This window comes from Siniperca chuatsi, linkage group LG4, assembly GCF_020085105.1.
Source record: "Siniperca chuatsi isolate FFG_IHB_CAS linkage group LG4, ASM2008510v1, whole genome shotgun sequence".
Lineage (NCBI taxonomy): Eukaryota > Metazoa > Chordata > Actinopteri > Centrarchiformes > Sinipercidae > Siniperca > Siniperca chuatsi.
In genome coordinates, this window is record NC_058045.1 from 15239265 (window position 1) to 15264073 (window position 24809).

Here is a 24809-nt window from a genome sequence, read left to right on the forward strand (position 1 = left end):
GTCCCTCCATTCAGCCTGACCACTCAACCAAGAGGAGAGGAGATTAGCACCTCAAACACCTCAGCGCACACTTCAGAAAGCACCCTGACTCTCACCCCAGTGACTCTGTGGTGACCTTAGTCACCCTGACTGAGGTAGGCCAAAGGTTATATTAGACATAAGCAAGTAAAGGTGCTGTGCATTTTGTCAGTTCTAGCGTGATAAAATAATCCATATGCACAAATGATTCACTTCTACACACCCAAAAGCATTGAATATAGGCTAAAGCATTTATTCGAATTGGAGCCATGTCCATAATCTGACTGAGAGTTTGTTTAGATCCCCAGAGAATGACCAGCTCTCCTCATCATGGGTCTCCAGTGATTAGTCTACCCCTGGTCATCTGTATGTACTAAACTCTATTTCATACCCGCCATTAGCCCACAGGCTGATGGCTAATACTCACCTACAGGCAGTGTGCTCCCCTGAGGGGCATTATTGACAGGATGGAAGGACCAGCCTCCTCCCTCCCTCTTTCTCTTTCCATTCCTTCATCATGCCCACTCAATCTCTCTAAGTCTGTCAGCCTTGCCCCCCCCTACTCCTTCCTCTGCCCCTTCTTTTCCATCAACCCTCTGCAGATCCCTATTCCCCTGCAGCCCCATCCCCCTCCAGCCTCATAACTTACAGGACTGGGCATACAGTGCTACTGTAGCTGAGGTCTCATGGGTAAACGGTCATAGTAGGACCTCTTGAAGGTAAATGGATCTCTTTCCCTGGAGTCCAAGATGAGCCCTGTTGACATTCTTTCTTTCTATATAAGCGAGCAGAGTGATATAGTAGAAGATGAGAAAGCAGAGAGAGAAAGGAACAGAGGAATAAACTATGTAGGAGTGACAGGAACACAACACAAAGCACAGCAGAACCCCCACCCCCACCCCAACACCCCCACCCCCACTATTTTTCTCTCTTTCTCTCTGCGGCCCTCTCTTTACCCCTTTTGCGCCAGATAAGATCAACCAAGTGTCAGTCATCAACAGCCTCCTGTCACACTGTGATTGTTCATCTGTTATGTGTGTGTGTAAATGTGCAGTCCAATGCGATGTTGCTGCATACATTTAATGCCGCATGTTCAAGGGAACAATAGAAGAGGAAGTGAGAAACGAGGTGGTGGGAATGCAAAGGACAAGAGGGAGAGGAGGAGGGGAGGCATAAAGATTAGAGGAGGGACAAGGAGAGCGGAAAAGGAAACAAAGGAGAGGAGGAGATGAGGGAACTAGGACACAAGCCATCCAAGGGGAAAACGATGAGGAGTCAGAAGGACTTGTGCAACGACTGTGAAACTATCTCATTTTTATCTTGCAAGAGGACTTCTGAAGTGATCCGCACAACCTAATTATTTTCCCCTAATAAAAGCAACATATGCTAAGACAATAAAAGGCCTTATTGGACACCTATTCATTAAAGAGGAGCAGTAAAAGGAGCAGGACTCTGGCACAGGGATTAGCTTTTAAAAGGGCTTTTCTGTGGCTGGAAATGGCCTTAGTCTTCCTTTAGCACGCCCATATGGGTGCATAGCCCACCATAAAAGATCTGAATTATACATGAAGAGGCCTGGCTGCTTTATTGGCTGTAATCTGCTTTTTCACTCTCACCTGATTGCGTCAGTGCACGATACCTCAAAGTTTGGACTGAATAACTCTTGGATCTCATGTACTGTGTATGAACGTTACAAGGCGTGCAGTTTTGAGCGAAGAAATGCTCAAATGTAAAGTACATATTGGTAACGACAACCACTCAGCAGCATTAAGATAACCCATAATTCACAAAGTTGGTTAAGTTAGTAACACCTGGTTGAAATAACGCATGCTGGTGACTCACGTCGGACAGTTTGACACAGTGAAGTCATTATTTCATATGGTCAATGTACTGTAAGTGTCAGTATGTTTCTATTATGAGCAGAGCAATGCTGTCTCTGTGTCGGTATGTGTGTGTGTGATGAGCTGGTGTAATAGGGCCTCACACAGGTGTGTGTATGCTCACCTCCTCACTGATGCACCATCTAATTGGTCTCCTGCGGCAACCTGACATATTCACACACTCACAATCTTCCCCACACCAACACATTTTCAGGTGTGCACATACCAAAAAACATGTAGTGTGCAATAGTTATATCCACGTGTATACAGAGTGTGCAAATAAGCACATGTACAAACACAACCTTGCATGCGCCCACATGCACAGGCAGCCCACAGAGTGTATTTCCAAATAAACTCATTATCACAGTGCTGACTCCAAGTGAAGAATGACACCCTGACTGCTCATACTGTACACACACCTACTGTAAAGTACTGTAAAAGAAAAGAAAAACCAATGACCAGAAAGGCATACTGTAAAACACAAGCTATGAAAGAAAATGTACCCAAGAGCCAAACATCTGTAAGCTGCCTCCAAAATTCAAAGTGTTATTTCTCCACCAAAGAAAAAGGCAGGAGCCCCCCAACACATGGAACACAATGCAAACATTTTCTGTTTTTTTTGTTATGTTAAATACTGGCAATGATACCAGCCGTCACTCCAGCAGCAGACATGCACCGAGCTGGAACAACTACTGAGAACACAATCCTAAAATTTAACATTACAAGTGGGAAGGAAGCCCCATTGTTCAACAGAGCAGAGATACATTTTAAAGCCATCACACAAAGCAGAAAGGGAAATGTATTTTCAGGCAAATGACTGACATGGTTGGAAAAAAACTGTGAATGATAATTAGTGTAGTCCCACTGAATGCACACAAAGTGAGCTTCAGTTGCAAATGAAAATGTTCTTCATTTTGTCTAAGATCTTTCCTCCACAGCCGAATTATGTAGTCGTCCCCCCTCATAGTGGAGGTCGAGAGAGGGATGTTCTGTTTTAAATAAGAAGGCAGCACTGGCCCATTAAACTCTGATAGTAGTGATATTAATTTGGCAGGAACGTGTCATTTTCACAAGAGAGCAACTAGCTGAACTGTCATTACGCGCGCACACACACACACACACACACACACACACACACACACACACACACACACACACACACACACACACACACACACACACACACACACACACACACACACACACACACACACACACACACACACACAAACACACACAGGCAAAGCATTCTGTCTCATTCACAGTCTCTTACAAACACTCTCACACAAATGCATCTCTCTCTCTCTCTCTCTCTCTCTCTCTCTCTCTCTCTCTCTCTCTCTCTCTCTCTCTCTCTCTTTCACACACACAAACCAGGAACATGTCACAGGAGAGCAGCTAGCGGTAACATTATGAGAGAGTCGGAGAGATCTCCTAATGGGATAGATTAGTGTGCCCTTGGTCACAACGGCTACAATGGAGTGACTGGAGCTGTGACTTATATGCATGTCCCACCTCTTCACCCCCTTTTACTCTCCACGACTGCACTTGCTCCTGCTTCTCTTCCTCTGACCTCTTCTTCCTCTCTCCCTTCTGATCATCCACAGCTTCACATTTTATTCCGTCTCTTGTGTTATGGAGCAGACTTGTCATCACCAGGTTTATGACTGGGTGCTGTAAACTTCATCAGAGAAGACGTTGAGCGAAGATCAGGGAAAGGATGACAGAACTGTTTGTGTTGCAGCCAGAATGCAGAGCACTGACACATTATCAGAACTTTTTTTTGTCACTATGGATCTTTGTTAATGGAGCCTAATTAGCACAGACAACCTTACTAATCAATACATGAATAAAAGTGATGGCAATCACAAAGTGTTAGTTGTATGCTGAATGAAAGCTGTCACAATCAACAAGATTGCACTAAAATGTTCTCATTTACTCTTATCTTTTTATTGTAGATTATAGGTTACTATCCAAACACTTTTCATTTTTGTTCACATCTTGATGTTTGGGTTTGGTCAAGTCTCTATGTCGCCAGCTTGATATTGAGGAGATAGCAAGACTGGTTATTTAAAAGAACAAACACATTTCTTAGAAGAACAGGGTGCTAAGATTAAGACAACTTTGCATTAAGAAAAGCAGGAGTAAAGTTACTCTTGGGACAAAACCCCCAAAGGACGAGAGAGCAAGCCTCTGAGACTTAACCGTTACTTGATATAATTAATGTAGACTGTTGAATAGTCAATGTAGGTCACTTTACTTTTAAATTCCTTTATAAGAGTTGTCACACTGCCTGAGAGAATTTCCTTAGTGATGGCTTCAATAGAGAGATTTAGTGTCATGTGGTCTAAAAGGGGCGTATTGATTAAACATGTAAGACTTTAGAGACACATGAACAAACATGCAGTATTTTATCTGTGAATTTGCAGTCTGTATTTGATGTGCTTTTGAGCAGCTCCTCTGTTGCACTTATCAGGCAATGACACTAATAAGATCTGTCCAGCACCTGCCTCTATAACACTGCTAAATATACACACTGTCTCTCTGGCACACAAACACAAACACACACACACCCACACCCACACACAGGTCACATGCATGCCTACATACGTCCAAACACACATTGACCCTCAAAGTGGTAAAAACACTATAGAGGGATGTGCCACCGCATTGTGCAGTGTAAGAAGAAACTGAATGCATTTACCTATTTAGATTGGTATGCTGATCCATGTGTTGTGTGTGTGTATTTGTGAGTCAGTGTGAGAGTAGGTGTCCCAATATGCTCCTGTGAGTCTGTGTGTGATTGCATGTATGGGTGTGTGTTTCTGTGTGTGTCCATGCTGACCCCATCTCGGCACTCCTGACCGGTTGAATGCGGGCTGCATAAATTAGTGCTGATGCTCTGCGATGTAATTATGCTGCTGTCAGGACGGCCCCTCTACTCAAATTCATTTTAATAAAGTTGGTCTCCAAGGTTACCGACCAGGGGTCACCTTCGGTGTCAGCCCCTATGGATCGCGCCCACGGAACATTCTGAAAGTCTGCGGTCGGAGTATGGTAACACCTTAACACGACAGCCTGAACCCCCCACATCACAACACAAACACACACGCACACCACCTCCCACTGACTTACTCAGGATGGAGAGAAGCAGGTAGCAGACAGAAGGAGGGAGGAAACATGAGTGGTAGAAATGAAGAGGTGGTGCACAGAGAAAGAGAGAGGAGGATCAAAATGGTTAAAATGGAAAGGTAGAATAGAAAATGAGGGGAAAGGAGGGGGAAGAGGTGTGGGAGGGCGAAAACAGAGAGAGGTGGGAGCATGAAGGAAGGAATAAAAACGAGACGAAAAGAGTAAAAAGAGAGGAGGGGGACAAGGGTAGAGGGACAAGGAGAGGGCGAGGGAGTGTCTCTCTTGGGCAGATGGCAGGGTGTATTCTCATTTGTCCTGCTACAGTGTGTGTGTGCTAACACTAACCTCCAGGGCAGAGCTGCAGCACAGAACACGCTCTCAATTAGCCAATAACACAGACCTGTGCACACAGCTGAGAGAGGGAAAGGCACTGCTCTGTCTCCACACAACAAATAGTTAAACATACAGGGACAGTGGACACTGCCACAGCACCAGCTGAATGAAGTCCCATATATATTAACTGTGGATACGTTTCTAATTATTTTCAAATGCCATCAAATTACTGGATGTTTGAGTGGTATGTGTTTGTGCTTACTTAAGTAGAGGCTATGTAATTTCAGGTATACCAGTCATGCTCTAAGTGATTGAGACAGATAGGCCATTTGCAAAAATGTTTGTATAAAAACATCTAAATGGAAAAACCCTAGGAATTTGGCACATCTCATTTCATCTAAGTAGACAGAGAGAAAAATTGTGGTGTAAAATGACTCTGCTGGATGTTCTTTATTAAATGACAAATTTAAATTGACAAATACCCCACCTCTTAAGCTGTATGCATACATTTGGGAAAGTTGGATAATGGTTTTATTTTTTTCTCTTCATATTTTAGGTTTTTGTTTTTCTCTACTACCTTTAAATATTTGTTTTACTTGTTTTTGAATTGACATTTGTACAGTGTGATTAGCTGAGTTGAAAAGGTATTATATATATACATACATACATGTACATACATATATACATACATATACATATATATATACATACATATATACATATACATATATAAATACATATACATATACATACATATATATATATACACACACACATATATACACACACACACATATATATATAATGCATTATTATTAAATTAACCCATACTTTCTGATGCAATTTTACACTAGTAAAGTGAAGAAAATGGCTAGGAACAATGGAATACAAATACTTCTGTCTGGTTTTAATATTAATCCTAAAATCATATAGGTTTTGCTGCTTGTTGCTGAGCTATCATGCTGATATTAAGTCATCATCTGCCTCTTTGACTGGACTGTATTATCACCTTTACCGCCTGTGTTTGAAGTATGCTGTGAATATTGAAATCTCAGTGCACGACAGACCAGATTCACAAAACACTCTACCTGCACTCTCTTTGGTCTGCTATCATTCAGTGTGTGAGGGTGTGTAGCCCAGCCGTGTGGGCCGGGGTGACTTTGACTGTGTAATAGTTACAGCCACACGCTTTGTTAGCTGCAGGTAATTTATGGTTGAACTGGCCTGATAGTCTGATACGATCGACTGCCCAGACTGTCTTTACCAGCCGGCCCCAAAGACACGGAGGAAGACTCTATCTGAGGAGGGAAGGTAAGAAAGAGACACAGAGGGAGAGATGACGATAGCAGGCTGCAGTGCAACCTAAACTATTACTACTGGGGGGAAGAATCTGGATATGTGCTATAAGATGCAGAGAAATAATAAAGCAAAAATGAGTGTGACAAAAGTGTACTGAGGAATGAGTAATGCAGGTGAAAGGCAGTGAGAGGGTGAGAGAAATTAAAGAGTTGCAGAGCAGTTAAGTTCTCAGCATCTCTCTTGAGGTGTGCTGAGAATTAGATTGCATTAAAGACTGACAGTCCATTCATCTGAACCATACCAAGACGGAACATTTAGTTAATTGAATGATTAATAAATTCAGCTCAGTCACACTATTTCACTGGTGTTGGCTTTGGATAAAAATGTCTGCCAAATGGGAGACATCATATATCACTTGTTTGAAACCCTTTGCCTAAGGCTCGCGCCGAGCATCAATATAACTTGAACTAGTCCAGCTGTGTATACAAAGTAGGGGAGATACAACAGCAGCAGCACAGTGAGTTGTTTAACCTTGTGTTCTGGCGACCTGTCTGTCTTCCTCTCTGTTTCATCAGGAAAAGACTGTGTTTCGGCATGTGAAGTTTATTTGTTGCTGGCTCATCATCACCCCTGTCTGTGAGACACGAGTCCTTCAGCTCAAACTAAAGTGCAATGGGCGAGCCCACCAACACCTGTCTTTCTAATATGAACAGGCACACGTGTCTCCACGCCCACTTTGCTACACCTTCCTTCCCCTAATAAAGACAAGCACATACCCTTGCTCAACATATACCTTTCCTTCACCCACTCCCCTAATCCAGTTAGGCAGGAACATCCTCACCCTTCTCTCTCCTCCCTCGTACCTCTTTCTCCAGGATCAGCGACTCTAATCCGGTCTGTCAGGCCAACCAGGTCCCTGACTGCTGTTCTCCTTTCATCTCCCACCTTCAAACAGAATGAGGATGCTTTCATAACGCTGGGTGAGTGACAAGTAAGGCAGTCAGGTGGAGACAGGCCCAAGATATGGACAGGCACTTTGTCCTGTTTAAATACACTAATGGAGGATAAGAGGCCTGTCACAGGGACAGGTGGAGATGGGACGGGACAGAAGACACAGGCGCTCGTCTACTATTGTGAATGCAGAGACGGGGATGTGCAATGTATTACATCAGATAACAGAGGATGCTGTAGAGCGCAAGCACCTCCAGTCTCTTTCACCTTTTAAGAGATTTGACTGATTTGACACTCTTTCCTCTCAGTGCATGATGATGTGAGGTTAAAAAAAAAATTCAAGCTTTTTTTGCCTTTAGAGAACAAAAAAGCTTTTTAGTTAGCCACAGAACAACTGACTGATGTCTGCAAACACAAGAGTCCAAGAACAGTGATTCTCTTATTCCTAGGTGGAACACTCCAATTTCAGTGTTACATTAACACACAAATCACTGGTGAACACACACACACACAAATAGATCTGAATCACAGCCTACACACACCCAGTAGGGCAGCCTTTTGGATAGATGGCACCTGCATACAGGAGGAGGGGGCACACAAATAGGATTTGAGAGTGGAAGGGGGCGCGTAGTGGTGGCAGGGTGGGGGTGAGTCCATAAATAGGATTGTGTAGGAAGCAGGGCGAGCTAAATAGGATTGTAATGTACAGGAAAGAATGTATAAATAGGATATGAGAGTCAGAGCTGTGTTCTCACTAGTTCCACGTCCCTGTGGTATAGGAGTTCTCTAGGACTGGCTTGCAGCGTGTATGCATGTGTGTGTAAGTGTGTGTGTGTGTGAGTAAGTAAAGGCCATTAATGTGGAGGCTAATCTTGAGGCACCTGTCTCCTCAGGCAGAGTGTGACCTCCACTAGCCAGGTTCACGCATGTTTGTCCTCCCATCTCATTCCTCACCTCCTCCCCCTCCCCTCCTTCCTCTCCTCCTCCTCCTCAATCCTTACATCCCTTTCTTTTTTTAATTTCTTCTAAATTTGCTTTTCATATTTCATAAATGAGATGTGGGGTTTTTTTGTTTGTCTTTCTCACTTCTTGACCTCTTTGAACAGGTAAACTGTCACTCGTACTGCGTGTACACTGCTCCCTCTCCAAGAGAGGTCGGCGGTCAAAGCTCTATCTCCCTCTCTTTCTCTCTGTCTCTCTCACGTTCTCTCTGCTTTTGGGGTCAGTGGGCTTTGGGAGCTGTCAGCTCAGTGCTGGTGTCTGCTGGCTGACGGACTAAGATCAAAGGTCAGGGGTCAGGAATTAGAGGGCAGGATGTGACCCTAAAAACAAACAGCATGGGGAGAGGGTCGTACCCCAGAAAGAGCCTGTCATTCTCCACACAGGGGTGTAGTGTGTAACACAGTGTGTGTATGAAAGTGTTTGGATCTCTTATATTTACATGTTGATGCCCTCTCTCTTTTGCATATACTCACACCTGACCTCAACGTACTGTGTGTGTGTGTGTGTGTGTGTGTGTGTGTGTGTGTGTGTGTGTGTGTGTGTGTGTGTGTGCGTGTGTACGTGCGCGTGCGTGCATGTGTGAGTGACATGGCATACAATGTGATGTGTGAGATGTGTCATGTTAGCATGGCATGCATCTATTAGCCTGTTTATGGTTTCTTGTCAGAGCATTTCCTCTCATGATTACATTACAAACCCGTTTACACAGCCAAGGTCACAATGGAATGCTGTGAAAACACCATCTTCTCCATAAGCCAAGGCAACAATGCATACAAACCTGACAGAGACGCAGGCAGTTAGTCACACACAGTGAGCAATACATACATACTCTCATACAGTCATATCATCATATTTTAAGCGGCAAGGTAACAGTGTAGGTTTGTGTGTGAGGCCCAGGAGAGCATGCTGCCTCCTCAGACAGGTAATGGATGGTAGGACTGAAAGAGACTGAGGGGAATTAAGATAAACACACTCTGATAAAACTAACCTGCCTGCCTGCACCGCTGTCTGTTTACAACGAATTAAAACATATCACATATGCTGCATGCACATACAAGCACGCAAGCATGTGCACATAAACACTGATACCTGCACAGGTGCAAGCACACAAACAAACACACACACACACAGTTTACACTTAGGATTTTATGATGGATTTATATACAAAGGCATGCTTAAACAGTAGAATAAATGTTTGGACAGTGGTGGCTCTTTGAGTAATTGATCTATGAATCACACACAAGAGATCTAGTAAATTATGAAGACAAATAAACTCTCCATATATCAGGCCCCTATTATAAAATGTTAAGCAGATTTAAACAGATAGAAATGTATCTGCTTAGACAAGGACTTTTTTTTTTTGCTTTAAGGTGTCCTGCATACAGATTATACAGACTAACCCTGTGACAGTCTTATTCTGGGTCCAGAGCCAAGCTTGGGTCAGAGGAAGAATGAAACTGGTCCCAAAATTATTCTGGAGTAATTGCAGGTGAAAGAGCCTTCACTGAACAAAATTAATGTTATGTAAAGTTACTGTCTACTGTGGATTATAAGAGCATAGGTTCCTGCAACCTCTTACATAAAAAAGTATAATATAGATTTATGTAAGTTACCTAAAATACAGTAGTATTTTAGACAATTCAATATTCATTGTAGGTTTAATTTTCATTGTAGTTATAGTATGGTACAGCAATGTGGCAAATTATTTTATTATCCAATCATTTTTTAGTTACATAAAATCTAAAAAATGAAAAAGTAGGTCCCAAAAGAAAACAGTAGTACCTAGTGGTCTACTTTGCAAGAGGAGAGTTGTGGCCAAAAGTTGGTATAGCCACACACTCCCCAGTGCAAACATACTTCATACGTGTGCACACACTTTTCCAAGTTTATGCACCACTAATCTAAGTACATAATGAAGTGTGACATATCAAGCAAAGGCGCTAATGGGGTGTGAAGTCATTAGTGAACTCTCTCTCTCTCTCTCTCTCTCTCACACACACACACACACACACACACACACACACACACACACACACACACACACACACACACACACTTGAACAACCTTGTGTGTGCATGACAACACACCTATTCTTTCAGTCTTTACTTGGAAGGTGTGATTGTGATAAGCCCTTTAGGCGATCCTGACTCCAGGGAAATATTAGTGAGCTATGTTTTACAGAATAGCCTCTCAAAAATATATTTCCACAACATGAATGTATCATACATGAGTTGTGTTAATGCAATCTTTATCATGTGCACAAATTAAGGCAAATGTGTGGGAAATTAGAGTTGACAGAGTTGCTGGGTTTCCCCCATTTACTGGTGATCATACACCTGACACTCCCAGACTTCTAACAAATGCGCGTGTGTTACCCTAACATAACTGACATAATGTTGTCTGATATACTCCACATTTACAGCAGGCACAGGTACGGGAGAGAAAAAGAGAGAGAGAGAGATGAAGAGAGAGATGGGAAGAGAGAGAGAGGGGAAGGGAGAGAGACTCTAAAAGCTTGTCAGTCCCTCTTAATTATTCTAATTGCTGAGCTCAAGCTTCATGCCAAGGCTTAGACATTCCCCTGGTACAAACACACACACACACACCATTCAGCCACTGCATTGCCTTGAAACCTCTCCTCGCTCCTCGTTCCGTCCTTTCCCCTCATCTCCATATAGAACTCCCCCATCTCCCTCTTTTCCTCAGCTCCCTCTATCAGCATCCTTCCACCCTTTAGAGCACCCTCGTATTCCTCCACTCCTCCTCTCCTCCCATCACAACAGACCCTTCTGCTTCCTCTCCCCAGCCACTCCTCTCCTCCACCCCTCCGTTCCTCCGAACTGGATTAAAAGTACTTTTCATTACCCGTGCGGGAGATATGGCACTTAAAAATCACCCCATTATCATTTTTCACCCAGCAAACAGCACACACTCTCGCAGAGACATAATTACCACACCCTGTCATACCAGGGAGATGGAGGCTGCTGATTTCCAGCCAGGCCGTGTGTGTCACTCTGTGTGTGTAAGTGTATGTGTGTATAAGAAACTGCTGCCTGTCCGCCTGCCTGCCTGCCTGCTTCTCTTATTGATATTAAAAGCGCTGCATAAACGAGTGTTTAAAATGGCTGTCAGAGGGGGAGAGAGAGGATCCACTCCAATCACAAACTGCAGCACACATCACTGGATCTCTTTCCCAGCTTGGCACATGGTAATGGCCTGGAATAACAGAATACTGCCGGACGATTCCCATTCCCATATTCCAAGTTGTGTGAGGTTGAAGAGGAGGCAGCTTAAATGGGAGGGGATGAGTGATAGAGCTCGCTTAAACCAGTCAACACTTAACACATAATGAATTGGGAGTCATATGATGAATTGGATTTATGGCAATGCTTGTTCTTAATGGGTGAAGTGCTTCAAATTGTGAGGCTGGGGAGGGAAGGGGGACCCGACTCATTCACACTAATATTCATTTAGGAAGCCGGTCCTCATCTAACAGTTAGACCAGTTCTGCAGGGGTCATGCCTTCACTCACAGCAGTCACAAGGGGGTGTTAAGTATATACGTGTTTAAAACACTCCCCACACCCCTAAGACATTCATCACCATGACAACGCTGCGTGGCGGCCCCCCAATATCACTCCGCAGGGGCCTGCCGTTGGCCTGTCACAGGAATGGGTGTCTATAATTATGCCTGTAGATAAAGCAGGAACAAACGTGGGTCCTGCATGATTAACTGGGTTGCTGTTTGATCACATTTGACTAATTTGTGGCATAAATCTTCAGGCTGGCGACCCTGTTAGAGACCATTAGCCCTGACACTGACACCCCTGACACACACACACACACACACACACACACACACACACACACACACACACACACACACACACACACACACACACACACACACACATGCTCAATGCTCATACCTTTAAGAGGAACTGAAAAAAGGAGGGGTGTGCTGTTGGCCTTTTAGTGCTGCTGCAGTGGTGGGGAGAAAATGTGAAAACAAAATACATACACTTGCTAACAGTTTCTGGTAACATCAATTCCAAAACTCTATCTGCATGAGGTCAAGAGTGGGGGTGTAGGTGGGGCGGCTGGTACACCTAAGCACTATAGAGAGAGAGTTGCAGGTGTACCGGATTATAATATTAAGCAAACATGAGCTCTGAGGTCTAATTATGACACAGGGGAGGTTAGAGAGCGAGAGAGAGAGATTCAGTACTGTGTGGTGGAGTTGATGCTGAAGCCAGCAAAACCAGCCTGGTCATTTGTAAACAGGTAACGATGCAGGCCAGGTGTATGAGCATATGTACCAATGAGCAGGGGAGGAAACGGGGGAGACAGAGAGAGTCAGAGGAGAGGGGGAAGATGGGGGAAGAGAGTGGGAGGAGTAGTGGGAGGATCTAATTAGGGTGGATTTACAGTGCCCTGTGCCAAACAGCTAAAATGGCCAACTGGGCACAGAGATTTATTACTGGGTTAAATTAGGTTGTCTGATGAGGGTTGGTAAGGCCACCTGCAGCTGTCAGTTGTCACAGTGATTATTATAACTGCGGAGAAAGACAGTTATAACACCAGCTACACAAATACACTACAAGTGCAACAGTGCATTGTTACATATGCAGGCTCATGAAGAGAAACCAATATTCTTTTGTGTTTAGGACAATATCAATTGAGTCAAGTGAATGATTAAGAATGATGCTTGAACCCATTTAGCATGAATCAATGAACCTCTGGACAGAAGGTTTCCAGTGCAAGGAGCCTTTGCCTCCATTTGCATCAGTATCCTTGATCAAATCTGCAAGGTAAACAGGTTAAAAACCTGATGGGGGATATTAAACTTGCAGATTGAGCCTGATTCCCCCTCCCCAGGCTTGTCTGGAGCTCAGGGCTGGGGTTTGGGCCTCTGCATTTGACTCTGGCTGCTGAGAGCAAGGACGTGGCACAGTGAGCCAGCCCTGAACGGCCATACTTTCATGGTCGGTTTCCATTTAAATATCTGACTGACAGGGAACATGGCGCCATTAAGGCGTCCCGAGGGCTCAGCACGAGAGGAGGAAATGGGCAGATAAAACCCCCCAGGGAAGAGGAGGGGGTTGAGAGAAGGGCCACACTGCCTAAAGCCTTTAACAGTGGGACCAGCTCTTAAAACCGTGTAGGCACCACTCCTTCCATTCAGTCCTCCATCCCTCCACACCCAAAACAACCTTGTCTCTCTGGAACAAAAGCAGGATTTATCTAGCATGACTTATAGCCCCAACCTGACTTTCTTCCTCTGTTGGCAGTATGAGGTCATATACTATGTGTAAGTGCGCATGAGTGAGTGTGTGTGTGTGTGTGTGTGTGTGTGTGTGTGTGTGTGTGTGTGTGTGTTCACATAAAATAGTAAAAGATTCCTCCAAGCCTCTACTGTCCAGTAAATCTTAAACATTTAATACACACAGTACTATACCTAGGAGACACTGTAACACAGTTAACATGTTGCACACAAAAGCAACAGACTTGTCAACAGACTGGTCATGAGACCAGTGGGCCCTGACATTGTCATCCCTTGGTCTTGAACCCATTTTGTCTTGGTCTTGTCTCAGTCTTGAACTCAAATGGTGAAATACTCTGACTATAAAACTTGTTTGTCCTTCATTTACCAAGCAAATACACCAAACAATCACTGGTTCCAGCTTTTCAGATGTGAGGATTTGCTGATTTTATCAAAATGTATATCATTGTAAATTGAATAACACTGAGTTTTGGACTTTTGGAAAAAACAATTAAAAAGTGCATTTTTCAATTGTTCCCTTTTTAACCCAGTGTTAGTACTGTAAAACTTAATTAAAAGCAGAGTCCCAATTATATGCCAATTCCTTTTACTGGCCAAATAAACGCAGGTCTCAATCCTGGGTAGCAGGTCTCAACCCAGTTTTTATAGAAGTTCTTTGGATCTTTTGTTCTTTGTAAAAAACCTCTTAAAGCCCACCGGGTCGCCCTCTTGAGCGAGTTCTAAGCTGCTTAGATAGCACATACAAATATAAATATTTAAACTTCTGTCAATATAGATATGCTACACATCATTAGGTTGGTTAGATTCTCCACAATTCAATTAATTTTATGATGGTGGTGGTGACTCCCTGCCTTTGAGGCGGTCATTCAGTCCGAATATGTGTCCATTCCTCGATTATTTATTCTGTAAGGGTCCACCGATCAAAAGAATCAACACGGTTTTTCATAAAAATGAATCCAAGTTGAAATAACTACGGTAACCTTCGGCTTTCATCCTTTCTAAGGTAGGCTACTGGTATTTTGATATGAGTCTCTCTCTGTGCATCGGAGCTAGATCAAATGAATAATTTGTAATTGATATCTTATTCGATAGCCAAATTTTTACACAAGTAGTAATATTTATACTGATTTAAATAAACAATTTGATAGTATGAAGGTGTGATTGAAGAAGTGATTAAACTTTTTTGCCAACAACCCTGCGTTTTTTTTGTCAGAGCCCTCTGCGTTGGCACCCCAGCTTTGTCCCAATCCATCGGTCATACTGAAATGAATGAGGGAGCTGCATTTTTTCCACACAGTGCTACCATCTGTATGAACATGGCCTTAGTCTTAAGCATTGGTTGTTTTAGGTCTCGGTCTTGTCTTGGTCCTAACTGATCAAGTCTTGGCTACAACACTGGTGTTAACTATGCTGAGCTTCAGTCTGTTAGGTCAAGAAACTTAACTGTGGATGGTGCCAGGCCTAGAGGTTAAGTGGCTGTCAGAAAGGGTGAAACACAGCAGCGAATGGCTCTGACACACAGACACAAACGAGCAAAGCCAGCCGGCTAGAAAGCCGACCGGCCAGGCAGGACAATGGCACCACAAAAACACTTAGCAAGACTGAGAGAGAAAGAGAGAGAGAGTAGGAGTATTGTCTGCCAGTGATATACTTTTCCCTATTCACTTCCCACAATTCAGCTTTCAGAGGCTACACTCTACCCCTCCTTCTTCCCTCAGTGCCACCGTCCATACTGCCAGGCTCAATAAAGGTCAAGTCTCTGCCTTCCTCTTAAGGAGCTCATTTGCATCCCGCCGGCAAACAGCCAGTCAGGGCTTGTTCAAAGGGTCTGCTAATCCAATCAGATTTCTCATCTGCGAGGCCTTATCGCCACGGACACCGGCATCTGTGGGAACCACATCACAGGGCATCATGGGGCTGCTGGTTGTGATTGGTGGAGACACAGAGGCAGAGGGAAGTATGCATCACAAGGCTTCAACACGGCTTGGAGTTAGCAAGGAGTGACAGTTAGAGAGCAAGGAAGGCTTAACCAACACTTCCTATGTTATGACTGCTGCCCCAGGAACGGCACGGATACATATTGGGTGTGAAATACGAATTAGACTGGTAGGATTTCATCTTTATCTACTGTTGAGCACAGTGCAAGAGAAATGTGTGGTCTATGAACAGTGCATAAATACGAACACTTAATGGGAAAAGTAAATGCCAAAAAAAAAAAAAACATGTTTTACAACATACCTTCATGATAGCAAGTGTATTTCAGGTCCAGCAGCACAAAAACAATAAAAATAAGGTAAGCTAAATAATTAGAGAGAAAGTTGAGATGAATCTTTTTTTTTAAAGACAAGTTGAAAACACAAACAAAAGGCACAGTATAAAACAAACAAATGGGTAAGAATTGATGTATATGCCCTTCAGCCCAAAAGGGAGGCAGACAAACCTTTCTTGTGTAGGTTAATGTCTTTCAGCACACACATACATACACATAGCCATATCACCAGTACAACAGCAGCCACAGGAGTAAAAACACAGTATGCTCATTCAGGTATATGAGCTACAGAGGTGATCTGACTGTGCGAGTGTGACTTTGTGTCCAGGGACACGGCTGGACATAAAGGGACATGGGGGGGACATAAAGGTACAAGGGGACAGAGAAACCAACTTGGCCGTCCTTGCACACAATCCCGCAGAGACCACAGTCCCATCCGTCTCTCCTTCTCCATTTCTGCTCCAGCTATTCTCCTATTATTCCAACTCCCCACTCTCCTCCTGCTCCAACTCTCCTGTTCGTTCTTCCCATCTCTCCCTCTCGCCATCTGCCCTCCGCCATCCCTCCTCCCCATCCCTCCCCCCACCACCCGATTGTCTCGCCCTCGTACTTGCTCTCGACCCTGCTGGTGTCACTATTAGCAGCATCACACTGGGATCACATGGCTGCTGAGGTATGGAGGCTGAGTCAATGGAGCGTGGCACACAAAGACGTCCATATACCCCCATCACCACTGCTTCCTCCTACTCCCTCCTCTCAATAATTCTCTCTCCCGCCTTTTCCCATCCCTTCCTGATCATTAGCTTGGAATGCAGCCAGATTGGATTTAACCAGCCAGACTAACTGTATTCTTTCAATATATCCTGTGCTTTAATATGCAGTTCAGCATATTACTTGTTTAAACAAAAACTTCCAGAAACTCAAAAGATAAAAATGATAGATGACTCTTCATAATGGTTGTTAACTATTATGTGAGTCGTCATTTTAAAATGGTGGATATATCATCGTTTAACAGAACCACAGTTTGTCGGTTGTGTGACCTGCTCTTTGTCCCAGCCTTGGCAGACTATTAGACCAAGCAAGCAAGGAGTCAGAGAGGTGGGACAGGCGTGAGGAGGAGGCAGAGGTGGATCTATAACAGCTCTCCAAGTAGAGCGCTGCTACAGGAGAGGCAGCTATGGATTCAAGCCATCCCGCTCTTTTCTCTTACTCTCTCCTTTTGTGTCCAAGAGTGAATGGCTGCATGTGTGTAGCATGTTTGCAAGAGGCACGTGTGTGTGTGTGTGTGTGTGTGTGTGTGTGTGTGTGTGTGTGTGTGTGTGTGTGTGTGTGTGTGTGTGTGTGTGTGTGTGTGTGTGTCTGCAGCCCATGCATGTGATAAGCCTGTGGTAGTAGTGGTCCTGTGAGGGACCTAAGGCCCTGTTCTCCTGATTAGTCATTTATCAGGCCTGGCAGCCTGGGCCCACCATAATCACTCTTCTCTTACCCCTCCTCCTTTTTCTCCGCTGATCCCGCTCTATCCCTCTAGATCTCCCCTGTATCCACCCCTTCAACAATGCTCTCCATCCCCCAACACCAAAGTCTATATGGTGGTGCATGTACATGCCTATCCAACCTCTACCTGCAGCTAACAAAGCTGCACGCACTCCATCTACCTTGTCCTCTATATGCACTCCCCTCTGTTTGAGTGTTTCAAGCCAGGAGCCCCCTTTCCCTCTCCTCTTCCTAAACTCCAATCCAATTTCTCTCCTTGTCTGCTGTGCTTGAGCTGAAGAGCCAAAGCTGCAGCTAAAGACAAATTTCCAATTTGTCCATTTGAATTTTGCGAGCTGGAGCTGTTTAATGCTAAAGAAAGAGAAGAGGGGTACATGATGAGAGGAAGATGGGAGGGCAAGTGTCTTTTCTGGAGCGACAGGAGGACCTCCCTATCAACCAGCGCCACACTCCCTCGTCCTGCCATGTCAACAGAGAGGGATTAGGGTACCAGACTTATTGAGGAGGCCAAAATGCGTTAATGCAGTTAACCAGCTGCTTCTTCTCAACCTGTCTTCCCTCGGTTGGGAGAAATTGGAAAAGCTGTCTAGCCAAGGAGAGGGAATGTAATCTGGCCTATGCAGACCGGAGGATACGGGTACATGAAAGGACTGTCCTCCTGCTTCCCATGCCTCTTTTCTCTTTCCTTCACCCTTCCTTACCATCATTCCCACTCTCTCTTCCCTATCTCTCTCCGAAAGGGAGGGGTGTAGAAGAAGGAAGGAGAGAAATGTGGAGAGAAAAAAACTGAAATTTGGTAACAGAAATATATATAGAGGAGGCTGAACTCAAGATGGGGTTAAAAGGAAAAAAACTGTAAATAAAAAGAGGGAAACTGAGGATAAAGGGGGTGTATAGATATGGGGAAAGAGAACAAAGCAAGTGTGTGTATGTGTGTGTTATTCCAGTGTATGACAGCTGTTTGAACCCCCAGGGAGATAACAGCTGGGACTCCACCACAAACACACACTCCTTAATATATCCCTCACTTCATTTCTCCTTAACCATTTCCATATCCCTCCATCCCTGGCCTCATCTTTTCCTCCTGCTCCTCTTTCCATTCATTTAATTTTGATTCCCCCGCTCAAACTGCTCCTCTGGTTTTCTTGCGGCGTATTCATAGTTTTCCACTAATTTTCCTGTTTTTTTCTCTTCGTATCTATTTGTTTTCTTTTTTTGTCAGTCTATCATGTTTTACAAAACTCCTGCCTTTTTGTCTCAAGCTGATAACAGAGTATGGAAAGCCAGTGAAATGCAACGTGTTTTTTCTTTAATTGTAGCTTTATCATTTCTTTTTAAATTGTGTTCATTGTTTTTCCCAATAGCACTGCTCAGTTCTTACTGAGGTTTATTCCAGAGTAAAAAATTACTTTGATCTCTTTAGTAAATGTCCATGTAAACAAAGCTAGCACTGGGGTTTAAAAGGAGGGTGTCTCACTACAATTACAAACAGGGCCTTTAACCACACCTCTCCCCCGCTGACTGTGTCTCTTTATAGAGCAGTCTGTATAATAGGGGCTCTCTTATAAAACACAGCACCGTGTCACACACACATTACTCAGCCCACCACCCCTTTAAATGATCCAAAGATGTATGAGGCCATCTGTGGGCCGCAATTAAATACCAACCCCTTTAATTCAACTGCGTGCTACATTACCACCCTCCGTCCAAAGCCCCATAAACCAGTTACAGGATTGGGTGAAGTCACAGCAGAGTTAGTTACACTGCAAAAAAAATGGCGACATTAACATTGTGACTCTTATTTTCTTTATAGTAAGTGACACAAAATTTTTCTTTCTAGTAATTATTTTTAGGGCATTTTTTGCCTATATTTAATAGCAATAGTAGAGAGATGAGGGGAAAGAAATGAGTAATGACCTGCAACAAAGGCCCCTGATGCCTGATGCCAACCAAGGATGTTGCATTTCATGGTTGGAACCCTTGGCCACCGGGTTGCCCCCAAATTAAAACTCCTTAAATTAAGTGTTATGTTGATCTAAAGCAGAAAAGTTAATTTGTCCTGAAACTGCATTAAAATGATCTTGCTCCAAATGGAGGATTGTTTTACTAATTTTAAGAAAAAGTTTAAACTCACAATTTAAAATTTAAGATTAATGTGAAATAAAGTTCATTCTGCAGGCCACAGACCAGGCAGGGTTAAATGACGAAATCATTGCTGATGTTTCCCCTACATCCTACATCCATGAGCATCTTATACATGAATCACTTTTCTTCCCCTGCTCCTTCAAATCCCTTACTCCTTCTCTCCACCCCTTCACTAGCAATCAGTGGAAGAGTTTCATGAAATTAGTCCACTGTTGAACACATACTCCACACACGCACTCACTCCCATCTGATTGCCTTTCATTGTCAGACTCATAAAAGTCTCTCTCTCTGCTCTTCCTGCATCTCCTCTACCTTCTTAGAGAATCTAAAAAGACCATTCCCCAACTATCTGTCCGTCTCTCCCTCATTTTTTTCTTTCTTTCTTCCTCCGTCACAATATATTCCTCTGCTAAATTGCCTCTCCCCACATTGCCATTCCTCGTCCATTGACTGCACTGGCCTTGTCTCTGAGCGCTAATTGTCTCATTCTGAGGACTTAAGGATGCTAGATGGGCGCTAGATGTGTTAAAGAGACAGACTGTGAAACCAGTGTGAGACTGGCAAATTACATCCTTGGCCTTTCTATGGTTGGCAAAGACACTTAATAAGCTCTCAATGTGTTCAACAGCTAGGTGAATAGTTCACTGGCTCCACTGTTGAATTTGAATAGCTCTGAAAGATTCTGCACAGTGTGCGCTCATGAGTGTGTTTGTGTGTGCGTTCAGTATGGTGCTGTTTGTATTCTCAGTGCAGTCGACCCGGCGTTCTTCCCAGTGACAGGATCGGGGCAGATCAGCGTTCACTTACAGAACAACTCACCTGAGGAAAAACTCTCCTCTCAGCTCGTCGCCCTTTTCTCTGTCTGCCTTTCTACTACTTTGCTCTTTTTCTCTTTCCCTCTCTCTCTCTCTCTCTCTCTGACTCTGACTCCTCTGTCTCTGACCCAGACAGAGATCCCCCTGAGCTACTGTACTCAGCTCTCCCTCTCCCCTTTCTTTTTCAGTTTTCGTTCTCTAAACCTATCTGTCTCTTTTTATAACATGCTCTCTGTAAAGATACCCTGTGGGAGGGCAGTATCTAACAAAGACAACCGCACACACTGACTGTACATGCTCACACTGACATTGACGTGCATACGCGTGCACACAAGCACACAGCATCCGTAACAGACGCATATATGAATCACCTGCAACACTACTTTCCACTATAGTTTTCAGTGAGACCAGTGATGGGAATAAAAGATTCTCCTACTCACTCCCTCATTCCCTCACACACTCCCACATATGCACAAACATACACACTCACAAACATACACACATACACAGACAAGTACCCAACCAAATGCTCTATTTTCTGCTGCTGTGTGGTGATTTATGAAAGGTGTTTCTCACAGCAGGCAGATAGTCCTGTTTGGAATGCTTCATTTCATAAATCTATTCTCCATTCTCATTTCTCTGCATCCCCTCCTTCGCCTCCTCTCTCTTATTTCCCCTTTTCTCCCCTGTGCAGGACTCCCTCAGCCTCTGTTGACACATACAGTGTACTGTATGTATGTGTGTGTGTGTGTGTGTGTGTGTGTGTGTGTGTGTGTGTGTGTGTGAGTGTATGGATGGGGAGGGGAAAGAGAGACATAAGTAGGCTTTGTCTGCATTCGGGGTAATGATGCAGGAACAACCAAAGCCCCTGCAAAAACCCCATTCTCCTGGGCCTGGGGTCCCCCGACTCATACACACACACACACACTCATGCATGCACACACATACGGGCATACCTGACACAGAGTCAAGCAGCGTTAAGTTGCGTAAACAAAAGTGAGACATCAACTGAGGGCCAACTCCCCAATGAAGGCGCACATCCAACTAATAAATACACACATTAATAACTGGACTTGATATAGCACCTTTTTCAACACACACACAGGGAGGGAGGGAAAAACAGCACTGGGTTAGGAACACAGTAGAGGTGTTACATATATAGGGAATAATAAACAGCCAAACAGAGAGAAGTAAAGTGATATCGGTTTTAAGGCAAGTACATGTTATTGTTGTTGATCTTGATGGAAACAAACAAAAATAAGGTGGACGTGAAAACTGTACATAGAGTGGAGAGCCGAAGTCTTGGTGTCACATCTGGGCTAGCAGTGACACTGGTGTGACACAGGCGTGTTCCAGAGGTTTGTTTTTTTAGAAGGAGAAACCTTTTAACAAATGTAACAGCAATTAATTAAATTTAACATACAAAAAAACTACAGCTCCCATGAAAATTTACCAGAATGGTAGCACATCTAAAACAGCGGCGGCCCCTCCACTCACCCATGGACTCGCCTCTTTTGTTGAGCTGGTGACGATTAACCTGCGATTGTCTTGGACTTATGGGAAATGGTGTCGCTAAAAACAGTTGCTAAAAACAGAAATACTGACAATATTAGATTGTTTTCTAAAAAAAATACTGTCCTTATCTAGACATATGGAGTGAACCACACATATTGTTGATTACGATTAGGTTCCAAGGATGGATTTTTAGTAATTTGTGTTGTTGCAAATGTCAGTGTGATTTTGAGGTTTTCTTACACCTGGAACAGAACCTGGAAGTTTCTGTTTCACTTTGGCTCCTTACAGGTCTAGCATATTATGGAAAATCTACTAAATACACAAGATAGACTAAACAGTCAGTTATCAGACCAATGTATATGCATGGGTGAAAATTACAATATCAACAGAAATTGTAATTATTACAAAGAATTCAGAACTCCTAAACATATTGAAATGTAGTTTACTTGAATTTATCCACATACAATATAATCACAAGATAACCAATTTTAGAGGCCCTCTGTGGTCTGGAGCCCTGGAGAATGAGCCCTGTGTGTTGCAAAGAGTGATGGACACGTTGTTTGTAGCACTGAAGTTAAGGCAGGCAGCCTCCACCACAGTGTGTGTGTTTGTGTGCGTGCGTGCGTGCGTGCGTGCGTGTGCGTGCGTGCGTGCGTGCGTGCGTGCGTGCGTGCGTGCGTGCGTGCGTGCGTGCGTGCAAGCTCTGGGTTCATCATGACTGTGGTTCATCAGATAGTGGTGATGGTGAGAACATGGTGGGAAAACACTTCTTCAAAGCGCAACTCTACATCTGCTGCAGCGCAAGTGTGTGTGAGAAGAAGAAAAAGGGAAAAGAGAGAGAAAGAGATGGGGGCCACAGTGTAGATAAGGCAGTCTTGTTCCTTATTTATGTCTTATTATAGCTACAGCGGGGCCAGGCCACAGACACAGTCACCGGGGACACAATGATGAACTACTCGACAAGACAGCCTGCTCACTCTTGGGAAGACACACTCCCTCCATTCCTCACTCCTCTCCACTCCTTCGCTTCTTCTTTAACACCTCCCTCTCCCTCCAGTCTCCTGCTTGTTTTTAACCCTTTTCTCCCTTTTTCCTTTCAACAACCTCATTCTGTCTATGTCCCTCCTCCACCTCCAGAACTTTCTTCCGTATCCCGATTCATCTTAACTCCTCTTCTGCTTTCCCATCATCCTTTTCTAGTCTCTCTGCAACACACAGAGCAGAGAGGATGGTAGTGTAAACACAGAGTAACCCAAAGGTGCTGCAGTCGGGTGGAACGGCAGACAGGTGACATGATTAAGACATCCCCTTTCTCCCTCAAGCACACACAGAGTACCTCTGCTCTTTTCTGTTACACTCCCTCTGTTGTCTCTAATCCTCTCTCCCTCTCTTTCTCTCTCTCATGGGGTGACCTGCAGAGGCGGATGTGACTGAGCTCATTACCTGCCTTAATGAGAAGACCGCACCACTGAGACTGCAGCTGCAACTTACCTGAACACTGAACACACACACACACTCACAGGAGAACGCATGTAAATACCTGCTACTAACTACTGAGACGAGCAAATACACTTGATTATACCTCAGAGAGAGAAAGAGAGAGAGTGAAAGGGAGAGGAAGGAGGGAGGTGTGTGAAGTCTCCCAGGCTTGCTGTTGATACCACAGACTCTCTGCTCTATCTTAGTTGTTGTTTTATGGAATTACCCTTGTACCAACATGCTCTTCCTGTGAGTAAAGCTTTTTTTTGCCTGGTTCAGGAAAATTAATGTCTATGAGCGCAATACAATCCATCATAGGCTGAAAGCAGAGGTCATTCAGGAAATGATAGCAGGCAAGATAGGCTTCTACTCCATGTACACACACACAGATGGAGAGAGACAGAGTGTGTAAGGAGGATATAGAAACATGGGGGGCATAGGATCCTTGAATCGCTAAACCTTTCTCCCATTTTACTCTTTGACTTTGGTAAGTTAGAGAAGGTAATAAGAAGCTGAAGAAGGTTGTGCATGTGGATTCTACACAGAGTGTATTCTGAGACAAAGGCTTTGTATTGTTTTAAAATTTTGGCACTGGTGCCGGTTCGATATCTGTGTTATCTGAGGGCAAAAAAAAAATTTAAATCAGGAACTATCTGATCTAAGGATAAAGGGAGATACACACCGACGACATCTGAGGATTGTCAATATACCTGAACCTATAGTTTACTGTGCAAGCCTGCACACCAGCAGTGTCTTAACCTGCCACCACTGTCTTATTTACCAGTGTTAACGCACATCAAAAAGGTAGGAATTTTATTACTTTGGCTCTCTGAGTCAAAACTTATTCTGTCTGCATGGCGCATTCAGTGTGTGCTACAGGTGTCAATTGACACGCATCAAATGATAGGACCCTCCGCAATGCGACCAGTGTGTTGCACCAGTGTGGTACCCTGCAGAGTTTTTGACCACTAGTAGCTCTATGGAATGTTTTGACGAGTGAGTGCAGTTTTGTTTGTATCACGTGCACTAGGAGGCAAATGCACATGCATGAGCACACGGGTGATGCAATATGCATTCCTGCCGATGATTTCACGCTATTACGCTGATTGACAACTGGTGGCAGTAACACATCAAGAAATGCAGTAATGTGCCAACAAAGGCAGGGAAGAAGAAGACTGCAAGCTAGCAAACAT

The 24809-nt window shown here is 43.9% G+C and overlaps 1 protein-coding gene across 3 annotated transcripts in view; it reads right to left on the reverse strand.

Moving 5' to 3' along the window:
• The window catches only part of wwox (WW domain containing oxidoreductase), a 128586-nt gene that overhangs the window by 6775 nt on the left and 97002 nt on the right, over positions 1-24809 (reverse strand). The window contains exon 9 of one of the 3 annotated variants that reach the window (XM_044192919.1): positions 7526-7607. The exons of 1 other annotated variant lie outside the window; for it this stretch is intronic. In XM_044192919.1, coding sequence (XP_044048854.1) covers positions 7526-7607 — 82 coding nt within the window. Of the gene's footprint in view, positions 1-7525; positions 7608-22640; positions 23343-24809 lie in introns of those variants that run through there. One more of the 3 variants, XM_044192922.1, reaches the window with a different exon arrangement.